Source organism: Podarcis filfolensis, assembly GCF_964270895.1.
Source record: "Podarcis filfolensis genome assembly, chromosome: 1".
Classification (NCBI taxonomy): Eukaryota; Metazoa; Chordata; class Lepidosauria; order Squamata; family Lacertidae; genus Podarcis; species Podarcis filfolensis.
Genome location: NC_139604.1, coordinates 6,265,844 through 6,290,945, shown reverse-complemented (window position 1 = coordinate 6,290,945; position 25,102 = coordinate 6,265,844). Strand labels below are relative to the sequence as shown.

Below are 25,102 nucleotides of genomic sequence, written 5' to 3'. Positions count from 1 at the left end.
TGCAAGAAAATGCGAGGAAGCAACTGACTAAACAGTGCACATAAAATTTAAGTGAACAAATTAGAAACAATACTTCACTAATTAAACAGAACCAATGGGAAGTGCAAACATTGGGAAATTCAATTTAAAAATCCTAGGCACCCTTCTGACACGGATAAAGATTGCATTTGTTAAACAGCAGTCTTCTCACCCGCCTTTATGAAGCGTCCCATGACCCAACACTTAAAGCATTTTTCTACAGTATTGCTAATTGACAATGAAACATTCATAGTAATCCACTGTGTACATTAAGGGATTTTGTCTGTTTTATTTTTAAAGAAGCAGGTCTTTCCTGATGTTGAGAAAATTAAGTTAAGACTGGGAATAAATTGATCCAGCAGCATTTACTATGCATCCTTAGATGTATAGTACAGGCAGTTTACTACTGTTTTAATGTGGAAACTTGATACTGGACTCATTTCAGTCAGTGCTGTATCAACCAGTTGTAGTTCCAAACATCTTGGTGAAACTGATATTAAAAATATTGGTAGGAGTGGTTCAAGGATGGGGAACCGTGTCTTTTATGGTGATAATTGGTTGAAGTACCCTTTACTCATGAGAAACGCTGCATCCATTTATGGAATGAAAATGTGACGATCATATTCTTATTCTGCACACTAATCAGACAATCTTCCATAGCAATCTGTGAATTAACTCTGATGACTTCAAGTGCTTACGGTGCTATCATAGGCTATGAGAAACAATATCTGTTTAAAGTAAAAAATGTGATAGATGGTCCCACTCATAGCATAGTATTGAGAAAGGAAACGCTGTGTGGCAGCTTATCCACTCTCTGCAGCTGATCATCTGCAACTCTCTTGAGCTGAGTTAGCCATTGATCCATCCAGCTCAGCAGTGTCTACTCAGATGGTGGCAGCTCTCAAAAGTCACAGGCGCATTTTCCGCTGTGGTAGAACCTGCAAAGCGTGCCTTCCTTCCACCACTCAGCAAAGAACATGGCTTGATTTACCACTGAGCCGTGCCATATAACTGATATCCATGTGGTTCACACATTCAGGCATTTCTTATGTAGCGCTTGCCAGTGTCACACGAGTGAGTGATGTAGGCTATGAACTCATCCTAATCCAGATGCTAAAGATGAAAGGAGAAGTGGAATGAAGGAAATGGGCTATTATCCAAAACAAGACACATAAGTGAACTTATTAAGACAAACTGGGAAATAACATTTGATTGTGAAAGAACTTGAAATAATTGCCTCTGATATTAGTACAGTGGTACCTCGGTTTACGAACTTAATCCATTCCGGAAGTCCATTCTTAAACTGGAACAGTTCTTAAACTGAGGCTTGCTTTCCCTAATGACGCCTCCTGCCGCCGGTGCCCTTCCACCATTCGGCTTCCGTTCTTAGACCGAGGTAATGTTCGTAGACCGAGGTAAACTTCTGGTTTTGCGGAAGTTCGTAACCTGAATCATTCGTAAACAGGGCTCTTTGTAAACGGAGGGACCACTGTACCAGAATAACACTGTTGTTAAAACCAGGAATACAACATGGGACTGATTTTGATGTTTATTCCTGCTTCTTTTTTAGATTCCACCTCCTCATTTCCAAAAACCTAGCATTTCAATACTGCGTGCCCAGAAGGTGGATAATATAAGATGTGAACTTCAGGAGAAACATGAATTAGACTTCCAGAAAGCTCTAGTAAGCATCAAAGAGCGTGTGAAAGAAATTGAAGGTCCCGACATCAAAGAGAGCCTCCAGGACCAGATCCGCCAGTGGTTCATTGAATGCCGGTGAGGAACTAGCAGATTTATATATATTACCAAGCAACTATACTTTTCATTTCATCTAATCCCATTGGAACTGCTTTTGTGCATTTAACGGTTTTGGAGAAACACTTGTTATTCACTTGTAGGTTATTAGGCCATCTCATTTCTTTGCGTCATCGTTACTTCATGAGCCTAGAGTTGCTCACGTTGTAGGAACTCTGGTTCAGAAATCTACAGCAGCAGATTGCTTTTTTGCTTTTGCGCATGTGGATCTACACTCCCTGCTTCCCTGCATAAAGGGGGATTTGGTGCAATCATCGCTTCCTAGCTCCCCCCCCCCCACTTGCTTGTTTACAGGTTTCTAGTACTACTACACTGGGTCCCTCCTTGCTGTCCATCCTCTAGCAGGTGAAGGCCTTCTTGTTCCAACAGGCTTTGGGGAACTGGCTGCTTTTGATTAAATGGTTGGTGCTGTGCTTGTTTGTATTGTAATTGTTGGTATGTTTAAACAGATTTAATTGTATTTTAATTATTGGTTTTTCTATATTTGTAGCAGTTCTTGTTTTCATCTGTAAGCTGCCTCAAGTCCTCTCAGGGAAAAATATGGGGTATAAATCAATATAAATACAGTCCTACCTTGGTTTTCAAACGCCTAGTTCTCGAACGTTTTGGCTTCCGAACACCGCAAACCCGAAAGTGGGTGTTCTGGTTTGTGAACTATTTTTGGAAGTTGAATGTCTGATGCGGCTTCCACGGCTTCTGGTTGAGTGCAGGAAGCTCCTGCAGCCAATCAGAAGCCACGCCTTGGTTTTTGATCGTTTTCGAATGTCGAACGGACTTCCGGAACGGATTCTGTTTGAGAACCAAGTTACGACTGTATAACAATACCTACTGTACAAAGATATAGTCTCCACCCACTTTCACTCCACTGGTCTTTGGCTCTCCACCCACATTGGCTAAAAGAAAGTTTGTCCCTGCCCCCCATGAGCTGAATGCAACACCGTGTTAGGGATTCTGAACTGCAGTATGAATCTCAGCTGCAGAAGTTACTATGATTAATTCTTCAAAATAGGTCAGTCTTCACCGGTTCTGAACAGTTAAGCATTAAGATGCTCCCATTGTAGTTAAAGCAACCCAAAGTTCTGTAGAATGTCAGGATTTAGATATATCTGAAGGGGAATCAAAACATTAATCAAGTAAACACTGGGCCCTTTGGAGAGCGACTCAGCCAGATTCACAATCAAGGCCTTAACCCATCCTGTGGCCTCTGGCTAGAACACATTAGTCTGAATTTCATGGAGGATTTATGTGTTTCTGAAGTGCCCTGGGGAACTCTAAATTGGCATTCCTGACCTAATAACAGAAGATCTAAGTAATAGTAGCTTTCATGTACATACTATGCATTATTCTGACAAATGTAGATTAATTTTTTAGATGGAGAAGAAAGAAATGCCCTTTCAGACTAGGTTTAAATGGATGGTGGGCCAAGTGCAATGTCAACAAGCTTTCAGAGGTTTGTGGAAAGCAGGAGTCAGATGGGGAGAGGAAGTGGAGGATGGAGACAAAAGAACGTTTTCCATAATAAAAGATAAAATAATAGTGCTTGTGTGCTGATGTGAATTCTGTATTTCTTTTCACCATACTTGTACATTCTTGTGTGCAAAGATAAATTTAATATTTAGAATAAGTGCTTGATATTATCTGATTCAATCAATCCATAGTTCAGAGAGTTTAGTAATGTTTTCTTTTACCAAGTATTCGTTTTCTCTAGGAAATAAGCCCTTCTTCCTACTATAGCTTCACACTTATGCAATTAAATCAAGTTTACTGTCTTTTTTCTTGTAGTGGTAATAAGATGTTTTTTAAAGCATGTAGCTTTGAGCTTTTTCTTTTGTATTTTCCCCTTCCCAATCCCACATCCCTCTCAAAGTATTTTTACCCTTCACCTATAATTTCCCCCCTTATCCTTTCATACTTCATTGTGCCTTATTCTTCATTCCACCCTGCAATGACCAGTTTCTTTCATCTCCTCTCTGGCTGTTGTGCATCCACTTCTTCCCTCTGTAAGAGCTTTCCTCTATTACCATCTTAATTTCTAATTAAGAAATTAATTAGATTAAATCTAACTCCCTGTTCCCTTTTCAAACGACACCAAATTAGATGAGGAATTTGGCGCCTCCGACTTTTCTATGGCAACAACACCTAAAGAACTCTATGTTGCTGACAATCTGGAGATATCCAGCACCAAATCTACATCTGGACCTTTGCCTAATGTTCCAAAAACTTATCAGAATGATCAGCCTTCTCTACTGTACTCCTGGCGAGACAGGATGGACAGATCTTTCGAATTTGAATCTGGCTCTTTGTTGGCCAGTGATCCACATTTTATAACACATACCTCATTAATACTTCCACAGCCACAGATAGAACCAACAATCCTCCAATTAACCCAGGAGGGAGAGGGGGATTGACAGTTAATGAAACACCATGGGACTGTCTCCCCCGCTTGGGGTGCGGTTGGTTGGGTTTTATCTTCTAGGGATACTTACCCTATCAGACCTCCACCTCTTTCCCATACCATTTTGACCCAGGAGTCCTGGCCCAAGGATGACTTGTTATTGAGGGGATGTTACCCATCTATTGGGGAAGCTAGTATGGGATCTGGGATTTTCACAATTGAAGGGCTAGGGAGGAATGGCGGTGGGGCTAGATATCTGTATTGGCGAAGGGTTTCGAGATGCAGTGATCCTCGAACCCCTTCCAATCTACGCCCCATCCCAAGGGATGAGGGTAGGGAGAGCAAGGATTACACACCTCCGTCATTGGTGCTGTGCAATGCCAGGTCCATAGGCAACAAAACTGCCACCATGCGTGACTTTTTTGTCTCGCAGGGGATTGACCTGGCTGGCGTGACGGAGATCTGGGTACGGGAAGGCGAAGTAGTCTCCGTACATGAGATAACACCCCCAGGTTTCTCTGTCCTCCATCAATCGCGGACTGTGGGTCAGGGGGGAGGAGTAGCGTTGTTATTCCGGGAGGATTGCTCTTTCAGAGCTCTGCCATCACCGGCGATCTCCAGCATTGAATGTGTTGGTCTCGTGTGGGGCACCAAGGAGAGCTTGGCTGTCTGGCTGGTGTACCGACCACCCAGCACACCTGCAGCCACCCTGTCAGACCTGCTGGAGGTGGTGGCGGGCTGGGCCTTGGAGTTCCCAAACCTACTGGTTTTGGGAGACTTCAACGTCCATGCCGATGCCGCTCCCTCCTCACAGGCTCTGGACCTAGTGACTTCCATGGCAACACTAGGGCTCTCCCAGTTTGTTTTGGGCCCCACTCATCAAGCAGGCCACACGCTGGATCTGATCTTTGGGGCTGGCATAGATGTGATCGTGCTCCCCGCTGTGGAAGTGCCATGGTCTGATCACTACGCTCTGAAAGCCAAGATTGACTTCCCGCTCCTCCCCGGCTCGGGTGGCGAACCTATTTGGGCTCGTCCGCGAAAACTGATGGATCCTGATAGATTCCAACAAGCCTTGCGGAACCCTGCTCCTCCTGGCGACTCATTAGATGACCTTGTTGAGGACTGGAATAACCAGCTCTTGGCAGCCATTGATGAGATCGCACCTAAGCGCCCTATGCGACCCCGTCAAAACTGGGCCCCTTGGTTTACTGAGGAGCTCCGGAAAATGAAGCGGGATCTCAGACGGCTAGAGCGAGTATGGCGACGGACTCATGACGGAGCCTCAAGAACATCTTATAGGACGCTTATGAAAGCCTATGAGATGGCTATGAAAGCTGCTAAGAAATCTTACTTTGCAGCTTCCATTGCATCCGCTAGCTCTCGCCCGGCACAACTTTTTAGAATAATTAGGTCAATAACGTCCTTAGGAGAACAACCAAATTTAAGCACAAATTCGACCCACAGCTGTGAGGCATTCGCGAGCTTTTTTGCGGAGAAAGTCCTGTTGCTCCGCCATGACCTCCCTGCCAATTTAGATACAGTGACTGAACTGGAGGCCCCTCGACTGACTTCAGGTCCAGTGTTGGACCATTTCGATCGGATACTCCCTACTGATGTGGATAGATTCCTCCAAGTTGGTAGGCCCACCACCTGCCTCCTTGATCCGTGCCCATCTTGGCTGATTAGGGAGTGTCCAGATGTTGCGCGGACCCCCCTGGTTGAAATTATCAATTTGTCCCTTGACACGGGGACATTCCCAGGGGAACTGAAGGAAGCAGTGGTGTGTCCACTCTTAAAGAAAACTTCATCAGATCCCTTAGACCTATCCAATTACTGCCCAGTTTCAAATCTTCCATACCTGGGTAAGGTAATTGAGAGAGCGGTTGCTGAACAGCTTGGTAGGTTTCTGGAGGAAACATCGGCATTAGATCCATTTCAGTCCGGTTTCCATCCTGGTTTTGGGACGGAGACGGCTCTGGTTGACGTAACAGATGATCTCCGTAGACAACTGGATCGAGGCGGGTCAGGACTGCTGATCCTTTTAGATTTGTCAGCAGCCTTTGACATGGTCGATCATGATCTTCTGGACCACCGCCTCGCAGACGTGGGGATACAGGGCATAGCCCGTAACTGGTTGTGCTCTTTTATCTCTGGTCGGGGACAGCGGGTGGCACTAGGGAGGGAAATGTCGTCGCGCCACTCCTTGGTGTGTGGAGTGCCGCAGGGCGCAATTCTCTCCCCGATGCTTTTTAACATCTTTATGCGCCCCCTTGCCCAGATTATCCGGAGCTTTGGGCTGGGCTGTCACCAATATGCTGATGACACTTAGCTCTATCTGCTGATGGATGGCCACACCGACTCGGCCCCGAACACACTGACCAGATGCTTGGAAGCTGTAGCTGGATGGTTTCGTGGGAGCCGATTGAAACTAAATCCTTCAAAGACAGAGGTCCTATGGCTAGGTCAGGATGACATGGGGATGAGGGACCAACTCCCTTCTCTTGCGGGGGCCCAATTAGTGCCATTGCCTTCCGTTAAGAGTTTGGGTGTAATCCTTGACGCCTCCCTTTCCATGGGGGCGCAAGTTACAGCAACAGCCAAGGTGACATTTTTCCACCTTCGCCGCATCAAGCAGTTGGTCCCTTACCTTTCCCGCCCCGACCTGGCCACAGTGATCCATGTGACGGTCATCTCCAGGCTTGACCACTGTAATTCGCTCTACGTGGGGCTGCCCTTGAAGCTGTCCCAGAAACTCCAGCGGGTGCAGAATGCTGCAGCGAGGCTCCTGACGGGGTCTCTGCCATGGGAGCATATTCACCCAGTGCTTTTCCAGCTGCACTGGCTCCCGGTGGAGTACAGGGTCAGATTTAAGGTGCTGGTTTTGACCTTTAAAGCCCTTCACGGCCTAGGACCCTCGTACCTACGGGACCACCTCTCCCGGTATGCCCCACGGAGAGCCTCAAGGTCCATAAATAACAACACCCTTGTGGTCCCGGGCCCTAAGGAAGTTAGATTGGCCTCAACCAGAGCCAGGGCCTTTTCAACTCTGGCTCCGGCCTGGTGGAACGCTCTGCCTCATGAGACCAAGGCCCTGCAGGATCTGATTTCTTTCCGCAGGGCCTGTAAGACAGAGTTGTTCCGCCTGGCCTTTGGCTTGGAGCCAATTTGATTCCCTCCCTCCCTCTCTTTCTTTTTTCTTTTCCTTCTCCTCCTGCGATGAGGCTACATTTTAATATTTTAATGTTCCATTACCTTAATGTTGTATTTTATTTTTGTTTTTAACTTGTAATCATTCATCTTGTTTTTATTATTGCTTGTAAGCCGCTCTGAGCCCGGCCTTGGCTGGGGAGGGCGGGGTATAAATAAATTATTATTATTATTATTATTATTATTATTATTATTATTAATCCTCCTTGTCATTACTTGCCACCTTTTCTCTCCCTTTTCTCCTTCTCCTCCTCTTCCCTCTCCTTTTATCTCACTTTCTAATTTCCCTCAATACCTCCTCTGGCTCTTTCCTCTCAGAGAAGGGAAAACTTTCACTTCTTTCCCCTCCCCATGATATCTCGGCACCTTTACCCACCAAAGAAGGAATTCTTGGTTCAGGAATTGGTCCAGCCCAGAGCTATGGCATAGCTTGGAGGTAGAGGCAGATAAGTGAGGAGGAAAACTAGGCAGTGCTTGAGAAACCCCTCTTCTAGGGAGCATTCTTTTTTTTTTTTTAAATATTTTTATTCGAGAATTTTTTCCATATAGACATAACATACATAAACATACAAAGACAAAAAAAAAAAAAAAAAAACATGTACCATTTCATATCCTAATTTCTTGTACCTTTCTTCCCCGACTTCCTCATGCCTCCCTTTTCTGTATTCCAAATTCTTATCGATTACTCAGCAAATCTTCCCTTATTTTAATTTAGATTTAAACTGGTCTTCCTTATTCTCCTTGTCTTAACCATTGCTAATAGTAACCATTTACTTTCCAGTCCAACATCATTCTAACTTTCATTAACTTTGTAATATTTCTTTAAATAGTCCTTGAATTTTTTCCATTCTTCTTGCGCTGCTTCTCTTCCCTGGTTTCGGATTCTGCTCGTCATTTCTGCCAGGCCCATGTAGTCTATCACCTTCATCTGCCATTCTTCCAGTGTGGGTAGCTCTTGCGTCTTCCAGTACTTCGCAATCTAGGGAGCATTCTTAGTTCATGTGCCGTGGCTATGAAGCCCGGTGAGCCTGGTGTCAGCAGTCATCATACGGAAGCACTTGCCAAACCTCCAGACTGGGAGTGGCCCCCTACTTGACTGAGAAGCAAAGGGAAAGACTGTAGAACTGTAGGGTTGGAAGGGACCTTGAGGGTCATCTAGTCCAGCTCCCTGAAATGCAGGACTCTCAGCCAAGGCACCCACGACAGAAGGCCACCCAACCTCTGCTTAAAAACCTCCAAGGAAGGAGAGTCCACAACCTCTTGTGGAGCCTGTTCCACTGCTGAACAGCTCTTACTGTTAGAAAGTTCTTCTTGATGTTTGGTCGGAATCTCCTTTCTTCTAACGTTGAAGCCATTGGTTTGAGTCCTACCTTCCAGGGCAGGAGAAAGCAAGATTGCTTGGGACAGCTGTTCAGATATTTGAAAATGACTGTCATACCTCCTCTCAATATCCTCTTACCTTTCCCGCCCCGACCTGGCCACAGTGATCCATGCGACGGTCATCTCCAAGCTTGACTACTGTAATTCGTTCTACGCGGGGCTGCCCTTGAAGCTGTCCCAGAAACTCCAGCAGGTGCAGAATGCAGCAGCGAGGCTCCTCACGGGGCCCCTGCCATGGGAGCATATTCACCCAGTGCTTTTCAAGCTGCACTGGCTCCCGGTGGAGTACAGGGTCAGGTTCAAGGTGCTGGTTTTGACCTTTAAAGCCCTTCACGGCCTAGGACCCTCGTACCTACGGGACCGCCTCTCCTGGTATGCCCCACGGAGAGCCTCAAGGTCCATAAATAGCAACACCCTAGTGGTCCCGGGCTCTAAGGAGGTTAGATTGGCTTCAACCAGAGCCAGGGCCTTTTCAACACTGGCTCCGGCCTGGTGGAACGCTCTGCCTCATGAGACCAGGGCCCTGCAGGATCTGATTTCTTTCCGCAGGGCCTGTAAGACAGAGTTGTTCTGCCTGGCCTTTGGCTTGGAGCCAATTTGATTCCCTTTCTTTCTTTTTTCCTTTCCTTCTCCTCCTGCGATGAGGCTACATTTTAATATTTTAATGTTTCCATATTTTAATGTTGTATTTTAATTTTGTTTTTAAGTTGTAATCATTCAATTTGTTTTTATTATTGCTTGTAAGCCACTCTGAGCCCAGCCTTGGCTGGGGAGGGCGGGGTATAAATAAAAATTATTATTATTATTATTATTATTATTATTATTATTCAGAATAAACACATCCAACTCCCTCAACCATTCCTCATAAGGCTTGATTTCCATATCCTTGATCTTCTTGGTTGCCTTCCTCTGCATGTGTTCCAGCTTGTCCATGTCCTCCTTAAATTGTGTCGCCCAGAACTGGACATAGTATTCCAGGTGTGGTCTGACCAAGGCAGAATAGAGTGGTACTATTACTTCCCTTGAGTGAGACACTAGACTTTTCTTCATACAGCCTAGAATACCATTAGCTTTTGCTGCTGCATCACGCTGTTGACTCACGTTAAGCCTGTGATCTACTAAGACTCCAAGATCCTTTTCGCATGTACTACTGGAAATCCAGGTGTCCCCCATCTTATATTTGTGCAGCTGGTTCTTCCTGCCTAAGTGTGGAACCTTACATTCGTCCCAATTGAAATTCATTTTGTTAGTTTTCCTTTTGTCCCTCCTCAGATATATCCTGCTTGGTCTCCTTGCAGTCCAAAGATTTCAGATGGGTACAGCTGCACTGGTGTGGCTGGGTACCACTAGGAAATATAAATCACCCCAGAGGCCCCTACAATGATATTGAACAGTCTTACAATTCGCAAACAGCTCAAGCCAAAAAGAGCACCAGGCATCTAGCTTGCCCCACCCTACTGGGTGAGAAGCAATGTCCTTCGTATTTGAAGCAGGATGACTGATGACACATGAAGGCATATTTGAAGGAGACCCACTTTCATGTGGACATCCCAAAATCTGGAGTTGGCACTGTTGGTTGTGCAACATATTGACCAGTAATCAGTCTAGAATATTCTTCATGGGCAATTTCTTAGCAGACAATTTGCGTGGAAAGTGTTCTCTGAATGTAGAAAGTTTGAAAATGATTGTATTATTAATCATTATAGGAAAAGAATAAATGCCTGGCTAGATAATGCATTTCTTGATTAATAGATAAGCAGTCAAAACAAATGGCTAAGCGTGTTGGTCCACTGAACAGAAGAGAAGTATTTTAGGGGGAGCAGAAGGAACAGACTGAAGGTTAGGAGAGCACTGTAAAGAAGGAACACATTGAAGAGGGAAACATCTAAGAATTGCTTTGCAGGAAAATTTATTCAATTTGAAACCTGAAAGATATATTCAATTGTTGTTAGTTTAATTGTATAACCCTTTTCATACCATTAGTGTGAATCATGTTTATTTCCAAAAAGAGGGTAGTTAAGCCCATATGTAGTCAATCTGTTTTATTGAGTGCTGTAGGATTTACAGGAGGCCAGAGACATTGATGTAGCTTCTGTGCAATGGCAAAAGTTGCCTACTTTAGTCTAGACATAAATATATGGGGTTGCCGACAGTAATGGAGGCAGCTTGGTGGCTTAGGAGAGGATCAGCCAGAAGCCTCTGTTTCTTACATTTTCTGTACTTGATTAAACAAATAGAAAAAGTTATTTTGCAGTGATATAGCCTGTTGAACTCCAGAGTCAAGCCTCCAGATACACTATTTTTCCTATTGCACTAACGTTTACAAAATTTGAAATGCTGAGTTGTGTCACCACAACAGTTGTAAATAGTTTCTTGATTTTGCCATTCCATTAAGTGTTTGAAAATGATCACATGTCAATTTTTAAGCAAACCAGATTTTCACCTCCTGGACTAATATGCAGATTATAATACTGTTATCATTTGGATTTTTCACTTCTCTGAATTTTGTGACGTAGTTCTCAGCTCAAAAAAATGTACCAAACTGCATAAAAGCATGCATAGAAATACATACATTAAGATTAAATGTGTAGTTAAATACAGTGGTACCTTGGTTTAATAACAGCTTAGTTTATGAGCAACTTGGATTAAGAACGCTGCAAACCTGGAAGTAGGTGTTTTGGTTTGTGAACTTTGCCTTGGAAGCAGAACATGTTTTGCTTCCTGTTGAGTGTGTTTCATTTGTAAATTGAGTCCCCTGCTGCTATGGGAAAGCATACCTTGGTTTAAGAACACTTTGGTTTAAGAATGGACTTCCAGAAGGGATTAAGTTCATAAACCAAGGTACCACTGTATGTATTTTGTGATGGAGTACATAATTTATATGTAGGTATTTAAATATGAATTTTTCTAAGCATTTTTTAAAAATCCAAAGATTTTTGGATGTGCAAACAGGACATCACTGTCTTATGAACAAACTCAAGTAAAACTGACATAGACCTGAAATAGGGTAAATGTCCATCCCTGGAGAAATCCAGGGCTGCCAGGTCACCTGAGGCTTCCACATGTGCTTTTTTCTGGAGTTGACATCCTTCATTTACTCACTTGCTATAGTGCATCCATATCAGCCCATTGAATTCTGCTGTTTTCTGTGTTGACTCCTGTGGTTTTTCAGAACTCATTTCTTGTGTGAGCTGGGTGAATTGTATTACAATTGCAGCACCAGCTTGTCTAGTTGGGGCAGGGAAAGTAGTATTAAGGCCTTTAATTGCTGCTTTGCCTTTTATGAAACACTTCGAGTCTGCCCATTTTATTGCTTCCTGATGAGTGTGGGTGGAGGATTAAGTGATGAACTACTTGTAAATTGCCCCTTGAATAGTGTTAATTGCCACAACTTCGGTCTAGGGTTTGTTTTGTTTTGTTTGATTTGTGTGGGGGGAAGGCATTGATTATAGTTTTCATCTCTTCTTTTTTTCTTTCTCTGTTTTTATAACATTGATTATACAACCACAACTTCAGCTGATAGGTGGTGCTTTTCCATGTTGTCAATGCTTAGCTAAGGTTGTGTTTCTTGTTTTGGGGAAGTTCCTGTAAAAAGTAGATCTATCCTGGAGACCTGTGCTGTTGGTTTAACCTGCAGATCCCTAAAGAAGACTTCTAAGCAAGTATTACAATCACTAATTTTGCATTTTCTTTATTCAGTGCTGAAGTGAAACAGTACATATCCAGAGATGAACTGGGGTTGCCATAATTCTAGCCAACTTGGAACAGCAGCAACTGAAATCCTTTTCACACATTCAATGCTGAATGCACAGAATGTGTGTGTGCCCCAGGAAGGGAATATTAAAGGCTAGATGGGTGTTCTCTAAACCTTTGGATCCAGCGAGGACCTCTTCAAGAGGGACTTACAAGGCAGTAGATCCATCTAGTCGACCTTGCAGTGGACTTTCCCAGCCGTGATGGGCAGAGATCAAGAGGGCTATATGGTAGGGTAGGGGCTTCTGTAAAGTTGGAAAAAGATGTGCTGTTTTCATTCCTATCTCCTGACGCATCCCTGTATTGTGTGGGAAAATGTGTTGTTTTTACTTTGAAGCACAGAGCCCTGCAACCCTAGATCCCTGATCTGGCTAATTCTCTCTCCCAGTTTCCAGTTTTGTCCCTTTTTCAACTGACACTTCAACATTCCATATATCTTGGAAGCTCACAGAACCTCTGTAGAACAAATTACCAGCCTTCAAGTCACATTTGCAAGCATCTTTGTAATGCCGTGTTGGTCTGCCAGGGGGCCTGGTGCCTGAAGCCAGATCTGTGTAGAGCGTGTCCTTGTGGATCCTGCCATCTTCTGTTCAGTGGACATGACCAAGCCAGCTAGATGTCACTGGGACAGGAGTGCAAACATGTTGGGAATGTTGGCTTGGGAGTGCTCATCTGTGTTTGAAGCTGTCTTGAAATGTGATGTCCCAAATCTTCATGATGTGGAAGGCGTTGCCCATGGCTCACTTCCATTAAGCAGCGTGCTCAACACACAAGCCTGGTAGACCTTCATCTTGATATTGGATATTTATGTTCACATTATTTGGAGAGGCAAGCTGTTTCCATAGCTGCCTTGCCAGTACACTTGTACAACTCAGCAATGATGAAGAGGTTGCTGGTTATGGTGCAGCCCAGGTAGGCAGAATCATCTATCACCTCAAACGTGTGATCACCAACGCTGATGTGTGGAGTGTTGGTGGCATCCTGACCCAGGATACAGGCCTTCGTCAGGCTGATGGTAAGTCCAAACTCCCTGCAGGCTTGGGTAAAACAGCTAATGAGTCTCTGTATTGCTACCTTGGAGTGCGCTGTCAAGGCTGCATTATCAGCAAACAACATCTGTATGTGCATGTCTGATTACAGTAGGAATTGCGTTTCAGAGTAATGGAACCACTATGCTAAATGTCTTTTCTTGTCCATGGGACAATCAGGAGAGGTGCTTTGCATGATCTTGAGTGTACAGTCGTACCTCGGAAGTTGAACGCCTTGCGACTTGAATGTTTTGGCTCCCAAACGCCGCAAACCCATAAGTAAATGTTTCAGTTTGTGAATATTTTTTGGAAACCAAACATCTGGCACAGTTTACACGGCTTCCGATTGAGTGCAGGAAGCTCCCGCAGCCAATTGTAAACCACGCCTTGGTTTTCAAACGTTTTCGGAAATCAAATGGACTTCCGGAACAGATTCCGTTCAAGAACCAAGGTATGACTGTATAAGGGACAAGGTGATAAGGCAACCTGGTCCTAAGCTATTTTGGCTCTGTGTACTGCATAAGAGCCAGTTCCTAGGGGCCAAGGTCTCTTCACCCTCCCAATAAAATATTGAAGAGGCCAGACCCCACCCTCAGTCGATGGTATTTAAATGGTATGGGAGAGCCCCGTCATGTGATTGATTATGCAGGGTGGGGCTTACCTGCCCCCCATATTTTATTCAAGTTGGCACCCCTGATTTACTGACAGTAGGACATGGAACTTAGTTCAGTAATGCACTGGGTATGCAGAGCTTTCAGTAGAACTTTTCCAACCAGAAGCCCATCTTCAGAATTCTGCACTCAGTACAATCAACCTAAAGGGCAATATCCCAATGTGAAGGTTACCAGACCAAACGATCTCTGCCCATGAATGGTCATAGCTGGCAGACCACATGCTTCTGCATACCTAGGGAGTCAACCAAGTATACAGAAACCTTACCTTATTTCAGGGATCCCTGCTTTGACTCCTAATCAGGCAATTGAGCTTGCTATTTGAGGAAACAGACATGGTAACTACATGGATTGTAGAAAGAGAAACACAAAGCTGTCGGTTTCTCTTTTGCAAATATGAAAAGTGGGAGCTAATGAGATTGGCATCCCAAGGCACTGTAATGTGTTTTTTGGACTGCAAAGCTAACAGAGTTTTTCAATTAGCAGCACTGATAAATGGGCTCTCCGCATTAAACTAGGGCTAGCTTCTAATTGAAGACATCTGGTTTATTTCTCTTCATCATCTTTCACACTTCAGAAGTCACAGAAAGCACGCCAAGGTTCTGGCCAATTTGTATCAGCTTATGCTTTGTATTAGGAATCTGGAAGGTATTTGATCTTCACTGTCCAGCATCCCTGAAAAATAAATAAATTAAAGATTACATTTCTGTATAACTAAACTGATAGTCTAGTTTCTCTTTTCTCCTACGCATAATGGTTTATTTAGAGCAGGCCCCAGAAACAAGATAGTGTGAAACCATTGTAACCGCTTTTGTATATATGCTATTTATTCCATTCTTGTTCGAATAAAATCATTATTACCATGAATGAAACTTAATAGTTCTCTTAACATGCAGTGTAATGTTCTGATATAATAATGTCTAGTGTGTGCTAAAAATTAAGGATAGGAACAACAGTCATCTAATTTTTTTTTAATGGTAAATTGCCTTCTCCGATTTCTTTAGTAGAAAATGCACTTGTAACCCTCCTTAATCAAAGTGCCTTCTCAAGCGTAACAGTAATGTCATTAGCACAACACTGACATGAGGCTAAAAAATGCCTTGCACAATTCAAAATATTGATTATAAAAGATTTAATCCAGGCATAAATTACAGTCACTTGTAAGCATAGACAATCTAGAGGCATAAATGATTCTTCAAAAACGTCAGAAAGGAAACCATTTAGAACAGAAGTACGCAGCAGCCTTCAAGAGAATCAACATAGCAAAATAGCTTATTGTTACTGGCTGTGAGGTAAATAAATTCTTGGTTTCATCCATATTTTCTAAATAAACTGTGTTTGCTGTGCTGGGAATTTGTGGGTGGGGGAATTCTTATAGCATGCCATTAGAATTGAATTATTGTTTAAGTTAGTTTAGTTCACATATCATATTAAGCCAAACTTCGAATTCTGGTAAATTTGCTTATGACCTGCATTAAAATATAGGCTGGACTTGATGGCACAAAAATAATTTTTCAGTGGGCTGAGTGAAGGTTATGTGTTAGTGACTGAAAAGCAAAGAAATCCAAAATTGCACAGTTCTTTTCATTTCATCACAATGTTGTGTTCTTGTAAAAAAGGAAGGAAGGATCTAACATAGCCAGTTTTGATTGTTTTTTTCAGTGCTTAGGCTCATAGTTTGTCCATTATTTGTGTGAGGTAGTCGGAGGTGTGATTCATGACAGAAACATTTATGACCCTATTTCTGACCCTATCCTTGGAGGCCACTGCAAGCAAGCACCCATGGCAGCTTCTCCATCAAATGCCCATAGTCCATAGCTCAGTGAAATTATGCAGTTGAGTTTCCTGCATTTGGGGAAATCTCAGTATCAGCACATATTGCAGCCGAAGTTCTGATCCCTGGCATCTTACCTCTGGCAGCAGTAGCCAATGATCTAGGTCAGTATAAGACGGCTTTCTGTGTTCATAGCATAGCTTACCATGCAAATCTTTCATCCCTTATGAACACCACAAAATGTGGGAAAGCGAGAGGATTTTCTGACCACATTTCCCTTTGCCTTTTGGTTGGCTTCTGGAGAGGCCAGCTGCTGTTCATTTGAGCCTGGCTTCTCCAGTTGTTGATATCCTCAATATCCCTTTCTTACTTGATAACATCAGACTGAAATCTTAACTGCTGCACTTTCTGGTTGTCCATCTCGGGAATGGTTTGGATGTGTCAGATGCTTTCTTAAGTTGGTTCTTTAGTGAATGACAGAATTTCAGAAATTTCTAGTCTCTTGCAGTTTAATAGTGCATGCATGTAGAATTTCCCCCTTTTTCAGTGTTTCAGAAGCCAGATCTGAAACACATCACCATAACCTAGGATGCTTTTATAAGTTACTGATATTGGGTTTCTCCATTTGTTCCACACTTCCTCCTCCTCCTCCATGTAAGGGGCAAAGCAGACAGTGATATCACAGGCAGGGTGAGGGATGAACCTCTCTCTCAGTTTGAGTGCAATTGCCATGTGTGCCCATTCAAAATCAGCAGCAGAGATTTTGAGGTCTGGAAGCAGTGATTTAAGCCATGAAGCAATAAATTGTGCAGAATCCTTCTCTTCCGCTCCCTCTTCAAAAAAACCCAGAAATGTAGAAAATCAAAATAGGAGAATTAATTTGCATCTTCAAACTTGTTGCATATATCTCTTGTTTCATTCTTTGATCTTTTTGTCATGGATTTGGCTTAATTCTTTTGTTGCTGTACAGGCATCCCCCTGCTTATGTGGGGGTTACGTTCGGAGGTACCGTGTGTGTCGGGGAAATCACTTAAAATTGAAACCCATTGGAAAGCTGCAAGCATCCCGTCCCGCCCCCAGCCTGCCCTTTTAGTGACATTTCAGTGACGTCTTTATGACGTTTCTGGGTCACTTCCGGGTTCGGCCTGATGCGCTTACACATGGTTGCGCACGTACTGAACGTGCGTAAATGGGGGGGGGGGCTGCCTGTAGTTTCTGTTAAAGAGTCAAGCCCCGTGTTGAGTTCTGCCAACTTCATTTCCATTGGGAGCATTCGCTCTTTCCAAGTGTTTTCAATAAGCTCCTTTATGGCTTCTTGTTGTGCTGCAAACTCTTCCCTTTAGATATTGTGACCATTTTCTTTCTCCAAAGAGGAAAAGGCCTCTTGAGGGCAGTGCCATCTTCGCTGCCGCCTGCATTAGTGTCCTTGAATGCATTAGTGTTTTTTGAATAAGATCTTTTCTTTTCAGTTTTTTGGAATCTTTTTGCTTAGCCCTCTCTTTTCTTCAAGGTTTGAGGTTTTCTTAGACAGCAGGGGGCTTTCATTCCAAGCTGTTTTTCTGGGCTTTGGAGCACCCCTCTTCTGAGTGCCCCTGAGTCTCGGCCTTTATCAGTCTTCTCCAAAGATTCACTGTTCTAAATTAAGGCTGCAGCCCTAGACTTACTACTCGGGCGGACATTGCATTGAATACAGTGGGACTTACCATATTTTTTGCTCTATAAGACTCATTTTTTCCCTCCTCAAAAGTAAGGGGAAATGTGTGTGCGTCTTATGGAGCGAATGCAGGCTGCACAGCTATCCCAGAAGCCAGAACAGCAAGAGGGATCGCTGCTTTCACTGCGCAGCGATCCCTCTTGCTGTTCTGGCTTCTGAGATTCAGAATATTTTTTTTCTTGTTTTCCTCCTCCAAAAACTAGGTGTGTCTTGTGGTCTGGTGCGTCTTATAGAGTGAAAAATATGGTATTTTTCTGAGCAGACGCAGGTTTTTGTGGACTCTGGGCCCTTCTGAAGCATCTCTTGGGGAGGATTTTGTTGCTCAGACATTCACTGCTATAACAATCCCTCCTTCCCAAACCGTTTTTATTATGTAATAAAATTATGCAATAAAAACAAAAATAAATAAAATTTGCCTCATAACTGGTTATAAAGAATGACTAAAAGGTGGCATTTTGAAACACAGAGCCCATTACTCCCCAGAAAGATTGACTGTGCTTCTTACATTGCACAGTAATTTTTCATGTCTTGTTTCATAACAAATCTAACATTCCTTATAATCTTGAAAATGAGTGCAGCTATCCTTATTCTCAGAAGAACTATTTTTTATTATCTTGACAGAGCCCTTTAGGCAATTAGGGAGAGGAGTTATGGCGAAAGGGAGAAGGGAGCAGCACACGTAAAGCCATGCAGAAATATAGAGATTAGGTAGTACACAGTTGAGTCTATTACTAGGGAAATGTTTAGGTTAGAGTTGTACTGACATAAATCTCCATCAGCACAGCACTTTGAAGGATACAGAGAGTAAGTTTTAAATTGAGAATGATTTGCGAAAAGGTGGGTAGGGAGAAGTCTGTTAGCGTTATTTGGGGTGTACAGTGTGCAGCTCCTTTGTGTATTTTGACACAATTAATTCACTGCATATCTTAACTAAAATAATTTGGAATTCTTGGCTGTCCTTAGGGCATTTTTTGTCAATTACACTTGAGGGTCCAGGTAAATAATATGTTTTAAAAAACACACACACATTTAACTCAGTTCTAACCAAATTTCCAAGTAACTCATAAGCAGAATGAAACAGCTACATACAGGTAAGGGGAGGAAAGTATTTGGAGGGAAATATACCATACCAGCTTATTTCACAAGTGAAGACCACTCCATGTAAACATTGGAATTTTGTTTTACAAAACTGCGAATAGTACATCTTACACACAGCATTCCTCATATCTTTACCCAAAAGTGTCTCTCTTATTCTATCTCACTGTGCTTTTCAATTTATAAAAGAGTGTGTTTTGAAAATTTTTAATATATGCTTGTGGCAGAGCCAGACATTCACTCATGGGGAACTCTGTTCCCTCCCATTATTTGAAATATTTTATAGCTCCATCTTATTTGCCCTCAACTGCTATTTAATACTTTCCTCCCTCCCCACTCCTTGCTGTCAAATATTCCTTCCCTCCACCCCAATTTTGTCCCTCTGACACATAATGTAAACTCTTCAAGAAGCATCTATTTCTGCGCACTGAACCTTGCAGAGGCTGGCCTTAGCTATTTCAGACTTTGTGTGGCAGAAAACCTGGCTTAGGCTGCAACCCCAAGCAGTGTTTTTCTTCTAGGAAAAAAGGTGCCAGTACTCCAGAAAGAAAGCACGGATCCTAACCATGTCTTCTCAGAAATAAGTCTCATTTAGTTCTGTGGGAATTCCTCCCAGGTAAGTGAGGTTAAGATGGCAGCTTTAGCCACCAAGGCTGCTTGCACACAATCGTTTGCTCGGTTTTTATTATGTTTCCGTGATTGTTAATTTCAGCAGTATATTTGAGCTTTCACATTATTTAAATGCTGCTTTGTAAATATAGCAAAATATAGTGCAGGTTTAGTGTTCGTGTGAAAGCTCAAATATAATGGGAAATTAATGTTAGGGAAACATTGGGGAAATGCATATGAATGCAGCCGAAGTATATACTCCATGAAAAATCACAGGTAATCACAGCTCCCTGATAATGCAAGTATTTACAAACCTCTATTTGCCATATTCACATTGACTTTATAATTGTATTCATGAAACATCCTGGATGTGAAAATATAATGTGTGAACTGAGAGTACTTTGTAACGCTTCAAGGGATTTCCAACTTTTCCGTGAGTTGCACGCTGTTGCACCTTTTTCTGTGTATTTTATTGTTAGCCATATTGGGCATCCACACAGAAAGGCAAGATACACATTTAATAAATTAATAATAAATAAAACCAATGTTGAATTTTCAGAACCTTTTTTATATATTACAAATTCTTTGAGTGAACCCCCCCCTCCTTCCACAAAGAGATCCTTCTGCTACTACATACAATTTTTAGAGATCAGTTCAACATGCGCTGCAGCCAAACACCCAGGATTGAGTATTGCTTGGGTTCCCTCTTTTTAGTCCAGGGATCACCAGGGGTGGTACTTCAGCAGCACCTTCCTAATGGACAAAGAGGAGGAAGGGCCAGTAAATTAAGTTGTTTTACCTGTATTATTATTATTATTACTACAAATAATCGTATTTTAATTATTTTTTATGTATTGCCTTTATTTGTGACTCACTATATTAAATGTTTGCAAGTGACTTACAGTTATAAAAGCATACAGAATACAAAATTTTACAATAAATTCAAAAAGGTGAATGAACATTACTGACTAAAAGTGGTCATCTTGCAATAACAAAACACAAAAAAAGGATGAATACAAGCCGTACTTTTCATAAGGACATATATACATAGTTTTAATTGTATGCCACATTTCCATAGTTCAAACCATGCTCAAGGTAGTTTACAACAGGAAAAAACCTCATAATTGCAAACATAACAAAAATAGTCATAAACCATAAATAAAACATCAAAAAGTACACAATCAAATTGAACAATTTCCATGTACATCATAATAAAAAATAAAGATACATAAATTAATATAAAATAACAGCAACAACCCCACCCCAGCAAAAGCCCCTAAACAGCACCCCAGCCCAAGACTCTGTTCAGCAGCTTTAGCTTTTGTAGCTGGAGTCTGTCAGGTGGGCAAAGGCTAGCAAGGCAGGGAGCAGGTCTTCCAGGCCTCACAGCCAAGGTGCCCTCTGGCTACCTTGAGTCAAGGCTGGGAAAAGTATTCCCAATGCCCTGCAGTTGTACTGGCAATTAAGGTAATTAGGTCTGCCTGTCTGCAAGTCAATATGTACATGCCTGCGTTTTTTGCATTCTTCAAGGCACACTCTGTAGAGGTCCATATGTTTATTGGATCAGAGGTTATGGGAGCAATACAGCTTTAGAATTGCCAGACTTGTGCCACCTCACAACTTGATTGAACCTGAGATGTTTGCCACAACCAAGTTTCATGCGTGTTTCCATTGTAAGGTGGCTGCAATGACGAAAGGGCCATACCAATCTAATTTTAAAAGCATTCTTTCTCTTCAAAGTCTGCCAGGCACCAGAAGGAATTTCAGAACTATGCTCTAATTGCAGACTAAAGAGTATGATTAGAGACTTCCTTGCAATTCAGTGCTGGGTATTTTTTAAAAACTGGGAAAGCTCTTTGTAGCTGAAGTACTCTTAAAATAATTTAATTTCATCATAATACTATTATTTATAATGAGAATATTTTTTGTTCATTTGCTTTAATAAACTGTGACATAGTTCTTTGTTATACTACTCACTTTTCTTTGACGTAGATTTTCAAAAATACTTGAATGTTGTTACAAATTCAGTTCTTTTGAGACCTACAGTATAATTGTAAACATGTTTGCTTACAGGTGAGTCCCAAGGAATACAGTAGGTCTTATGTGTCAAAGTAGTCATGGTAAAAAATGAAAGGATTGTATCCAACTAAGTTATATATAAGTAGACCCATTAAAATGAATGACCCGAAATCAATCATGCCTGAATAGGACTAGTATTGGATGCCACCCGAAGAGGGCAACTTCTCTGTACACTAGAGGCAAAGAGAGAGAAAGTGCTTATTTTGAATGCTTTCAGTTAATCTGCTACACCCCAACATAGGCTAAAAGTGAGCTAGAACTATGGCTAAAAGTTATCTGGATTCTTGCTTATGTGAACATAAGGAATTATTTCAGAAAGTCAGTATTGAATCTACTGCCTTTGGAACAATTCTGGCTTCTCCAAACATTTAAACCCTAATGATCACTGTCTCTTATGTGCTGTTTTGGGGGTATAGCTATGCAGTGCCAGGACTCCTGCAGACCAGAGGAAATTGTGGATCAGTGTCCCTGGCATTATCTACACTGCGTAATGTTGTACAAAACTCCTTTTAAGGTGGAACCTTTTGGAGAGTAATGGTTCCCAAATTTTCACTTTAACACTAAGATAGTAAAGGAGCATCATAGGGAGTACGTGTGTGAACCATGGAAATATGAGAAGTTTCTTTGGCCCTCCAAAACGGAGCCTTTTTTATTGGATATAACTGCCCTGAGTTAAACCATTAATAAGTTGGCCTTGTTGTTGTTGTTTAGTCGTTTAGTCGTGTCCGACTCTTCGTGACCCCATGGACCAGAGCACGCCAGGCACTCCTGTCTTCCACTGCCTCCCCCAGCTTGGTCAAACTCATTAAGTTGGCCTAGCAGAATCTAAAAAGCAGTCATAACTGCAATAAATTGCAATCACAGCCTTAAAACAACCCCAGATATTAAATATACATTTTAGGCTGCAAATAATTGTTATTACTGCATTTTGAAGAACAGGATAATCCAGTTGATGCCCCAACATTGGGCAGGATCCAACAGGCACTGTGGCCAATGAAGCCCTCTGACTTGAGCTTGCTTGTGCTTGGCACAGGCACACAACACATACAGTTCACAGTGGGAGTTCAGCACCATGTTCCTCTTCTCAGTGCCCGAACCTCAACATTACTCTTGTTCCAAAAAGGAAGAGGGTTTCTTTGTGCCCTACATTATTGATTTACAAAAGGTAATTCAGCCTTCTCTCTGCATTGAAGTTCTTTTACATCTGCACGTAGCTCTTTGGAACATATTTGCAAGGTCAGGATGTAGTCGAGAACAGCATGTCAGCCTTTGCCACTGCAGAGATTCAGCTGGTGTACATATGTTTAAAATTTGACTAATTGCATAATGTTGAGGCACAGCGCAATGGAGCATAGCGCAGATGTACAGGGCCTAAAACCAGTGCCTCGTGCTGGACCATCTTTCCCCACAGAGGACATGACAGATTAATAATGGGAACAGCTGAAACTGCTAAAGAATTGACTTGGGGGCAATCAAGGGCTGCAGTGAGTCATTAGTTATGCTTGTTTTTAACAACACATTTCTCTCTAATGTGGCCTAAATATGAAGCAAGCCAAATCATCTGTACTTCAGTTCTAGTGCCAAGTGCCATTTTTCAAATGCATGCATTGAAAGGCAGTAAAAAAATAAAAAAGAATAACCTGGCATGACTTTTAATATTTAAGTTAAATAGAAAATTGGATCTGTACCTTATATTTGGTCTTTGTTAGAAATAATTCTGTATGTAAAAACCATTTCCCCCATCATGTTAAAAAAAAATCTGGGAAAGAAAGAAAGAGCCATTTACTGCTCAGCTGCGGGATTTACTCTACTAAAAGTTGAAAATAAGGGAAAGAGAGATGTCCATTATTGGGTGAGATATTTCACGTTAAGCAGATTCTGCCCCTTGTCCAACACTTAATTTTTATGGACAAGGAGAACTTTGCAGAACCAAGGGAATGACTTCAGAAGAACGAAACACACAGTTTCATTTTCCACATGTCAACAAACAATTACTGAAAGGTACTGTATGGGCACTGAGCCTGTCAGAGAATTTCTGAATTAGATGGAACAATCTATGAATGCAATTTCAGGAAGCTAACTTACATAAAAATGTGGTCCAACATCTCATTCTTACAGTTTTGCCTCAGTAATTTAGAATATGGGATGAAATGCATGGTGCTTAACAGAGTAAGACTTAATGTAAATGATGTTTAGGGCAGTTGCAAGAGAGTGATCGCAAGAACCCTTTAAGATGGGAGCAACCCATCTCCATTGCATACATTTGGAATAGTGTGGAAGAGAACACGGCTTGCCTTAAAAAGGAGTTGCATCCAGGTCTTGCGGATATATAGCTGTCTCTACCACATCACACTTCATCTCTGGTTGTTTGCTTCGCGTGCCCACATCAAACTGCTTATGAGTAGGAACACCATTGCTGATTAGCCATATATAATTATCTAACCGTTTTGAATTCATGCTTAAAAACAACATGTGGCTTTGTGCTGTTTTTGAAATGGAGCCTTTTATTTCACACAGGCACATGACAGGAAGATTTCCGGACTACCCTGACGAAGAACAAGGCGGTTCAGCTATTCTTTTTGCTGAAAAAACTCCAGAGGAGGTAGCATTTGTTTCAGACATAAGGTTAAAAAAGAATAGAATAGAATAGAATATCATTTATTACGGCCATAGGCCCATACAGGTAAAAACAACACATAAATAACAGCTTGTGCCGTAAGGAGAAAAAAAAGCAATCGCTAAAACACTACTATAACAATAAAATACTATAAAATGGAAAGGCATACTGCGCCTTAATTAGTTTGTAGAGCTCCTTGGCGTCACTTTTGGGAAAGGACAGCAACTAGGAACCTAGCCACCTTCAGGGTCGTGTGGGTATCCTTGTCCTGTAAGATTTGGGCAAGGTGGAATTTTGGTGGGGTACCCTCTAGTTTCTGTATGATTGATCCCAACAAATTTGCCCGTAGCACATTAAACAAGGGGCAAGTGAACATAATGTGCTGGAGCGACTCCGGCGTCACCTTATCACATTCGCACACGGCGGGGGCTTGACCCTTTGAGAACCTATGTCTCAGGACATTGGAGGGAAAAACGTTAAACCTCGCTTTGGTGAAGGCCAGTCTATGTGCAACAGTCGAAAGGGAGGAGAGGTATGATGGAACGCAGTAAGTTAAAGTGATACCAATGTTCTGGGGCGAACAAACACCTCCCCCCAGCGTATAATTTCGCTGTAAATCGATGTCATCCAGTCTTTGGCGGATCAGTCTCTGAGCAGTGATTTGGTCTAGTTTTAGGGAATCTGAGGGAGAGATTCCATAACTCAGGAGTTTGGCATGAATTCTGCTAGTCCAAAGGCTAGAGAATTCATCTCGCCATAAGCATTGGGCAAGGTAATGGTTTGGTAATCTATGCCACAATGATAACCAGTAATTGAAGACTTGCTTCCACAGGCAAGTTTCTAGGGATGCGACCTTCAATTCTAGTCGCATGGCTGCGTTGCTTACGCACAGGGGGAGCATTAGGAGCCGACGTAGGAATTGGCTTTGCAGAGTCTCAAGGGGA

The 25,102-nt window shown here is 42.4% G+C and overlaps 1 protein-coding gene and 1 long non-coding RNA gene across 2 annotated transcripts in view; one reads left to right on the top strand and one right to left on the bottom strand.

The window, feature by feature from the left end:
• DRC11 (dynein regulatory complex subunit 11) overlaps positions 1-25,102 on the top strand; it is an 89,500-nt gene that overhangs the window by 17,808 nt on the left and 46,590 nt on the right. Inside the window, exons 6-7 of the mRNA XM_083628489.1 lie at positions 1,589-1,794; positions 24,059-24,143. Of these exons, the coding sequence (XP_083484615.1) occupies positions 1,589-1,794; positions 24,059-24,143 (291 nt within the window). The remainder of the gene's footprint in view (positions 1-1,588; positions 1,795-24,058; positions 24,144-25,102) is intronic.
• LOC310743406 lies at positions 20,010-21,166 on the bottom strand. The gene is made up of 2 exons (XR_014539002.1): positions 20,966-21,166; positions 20,010-20,211 (listed from the first exon to the last, which is right to left on the bottom strand). It is a non-coding gene; the product is annotated as an uncharacterized lncRNA (long non-coding RNA).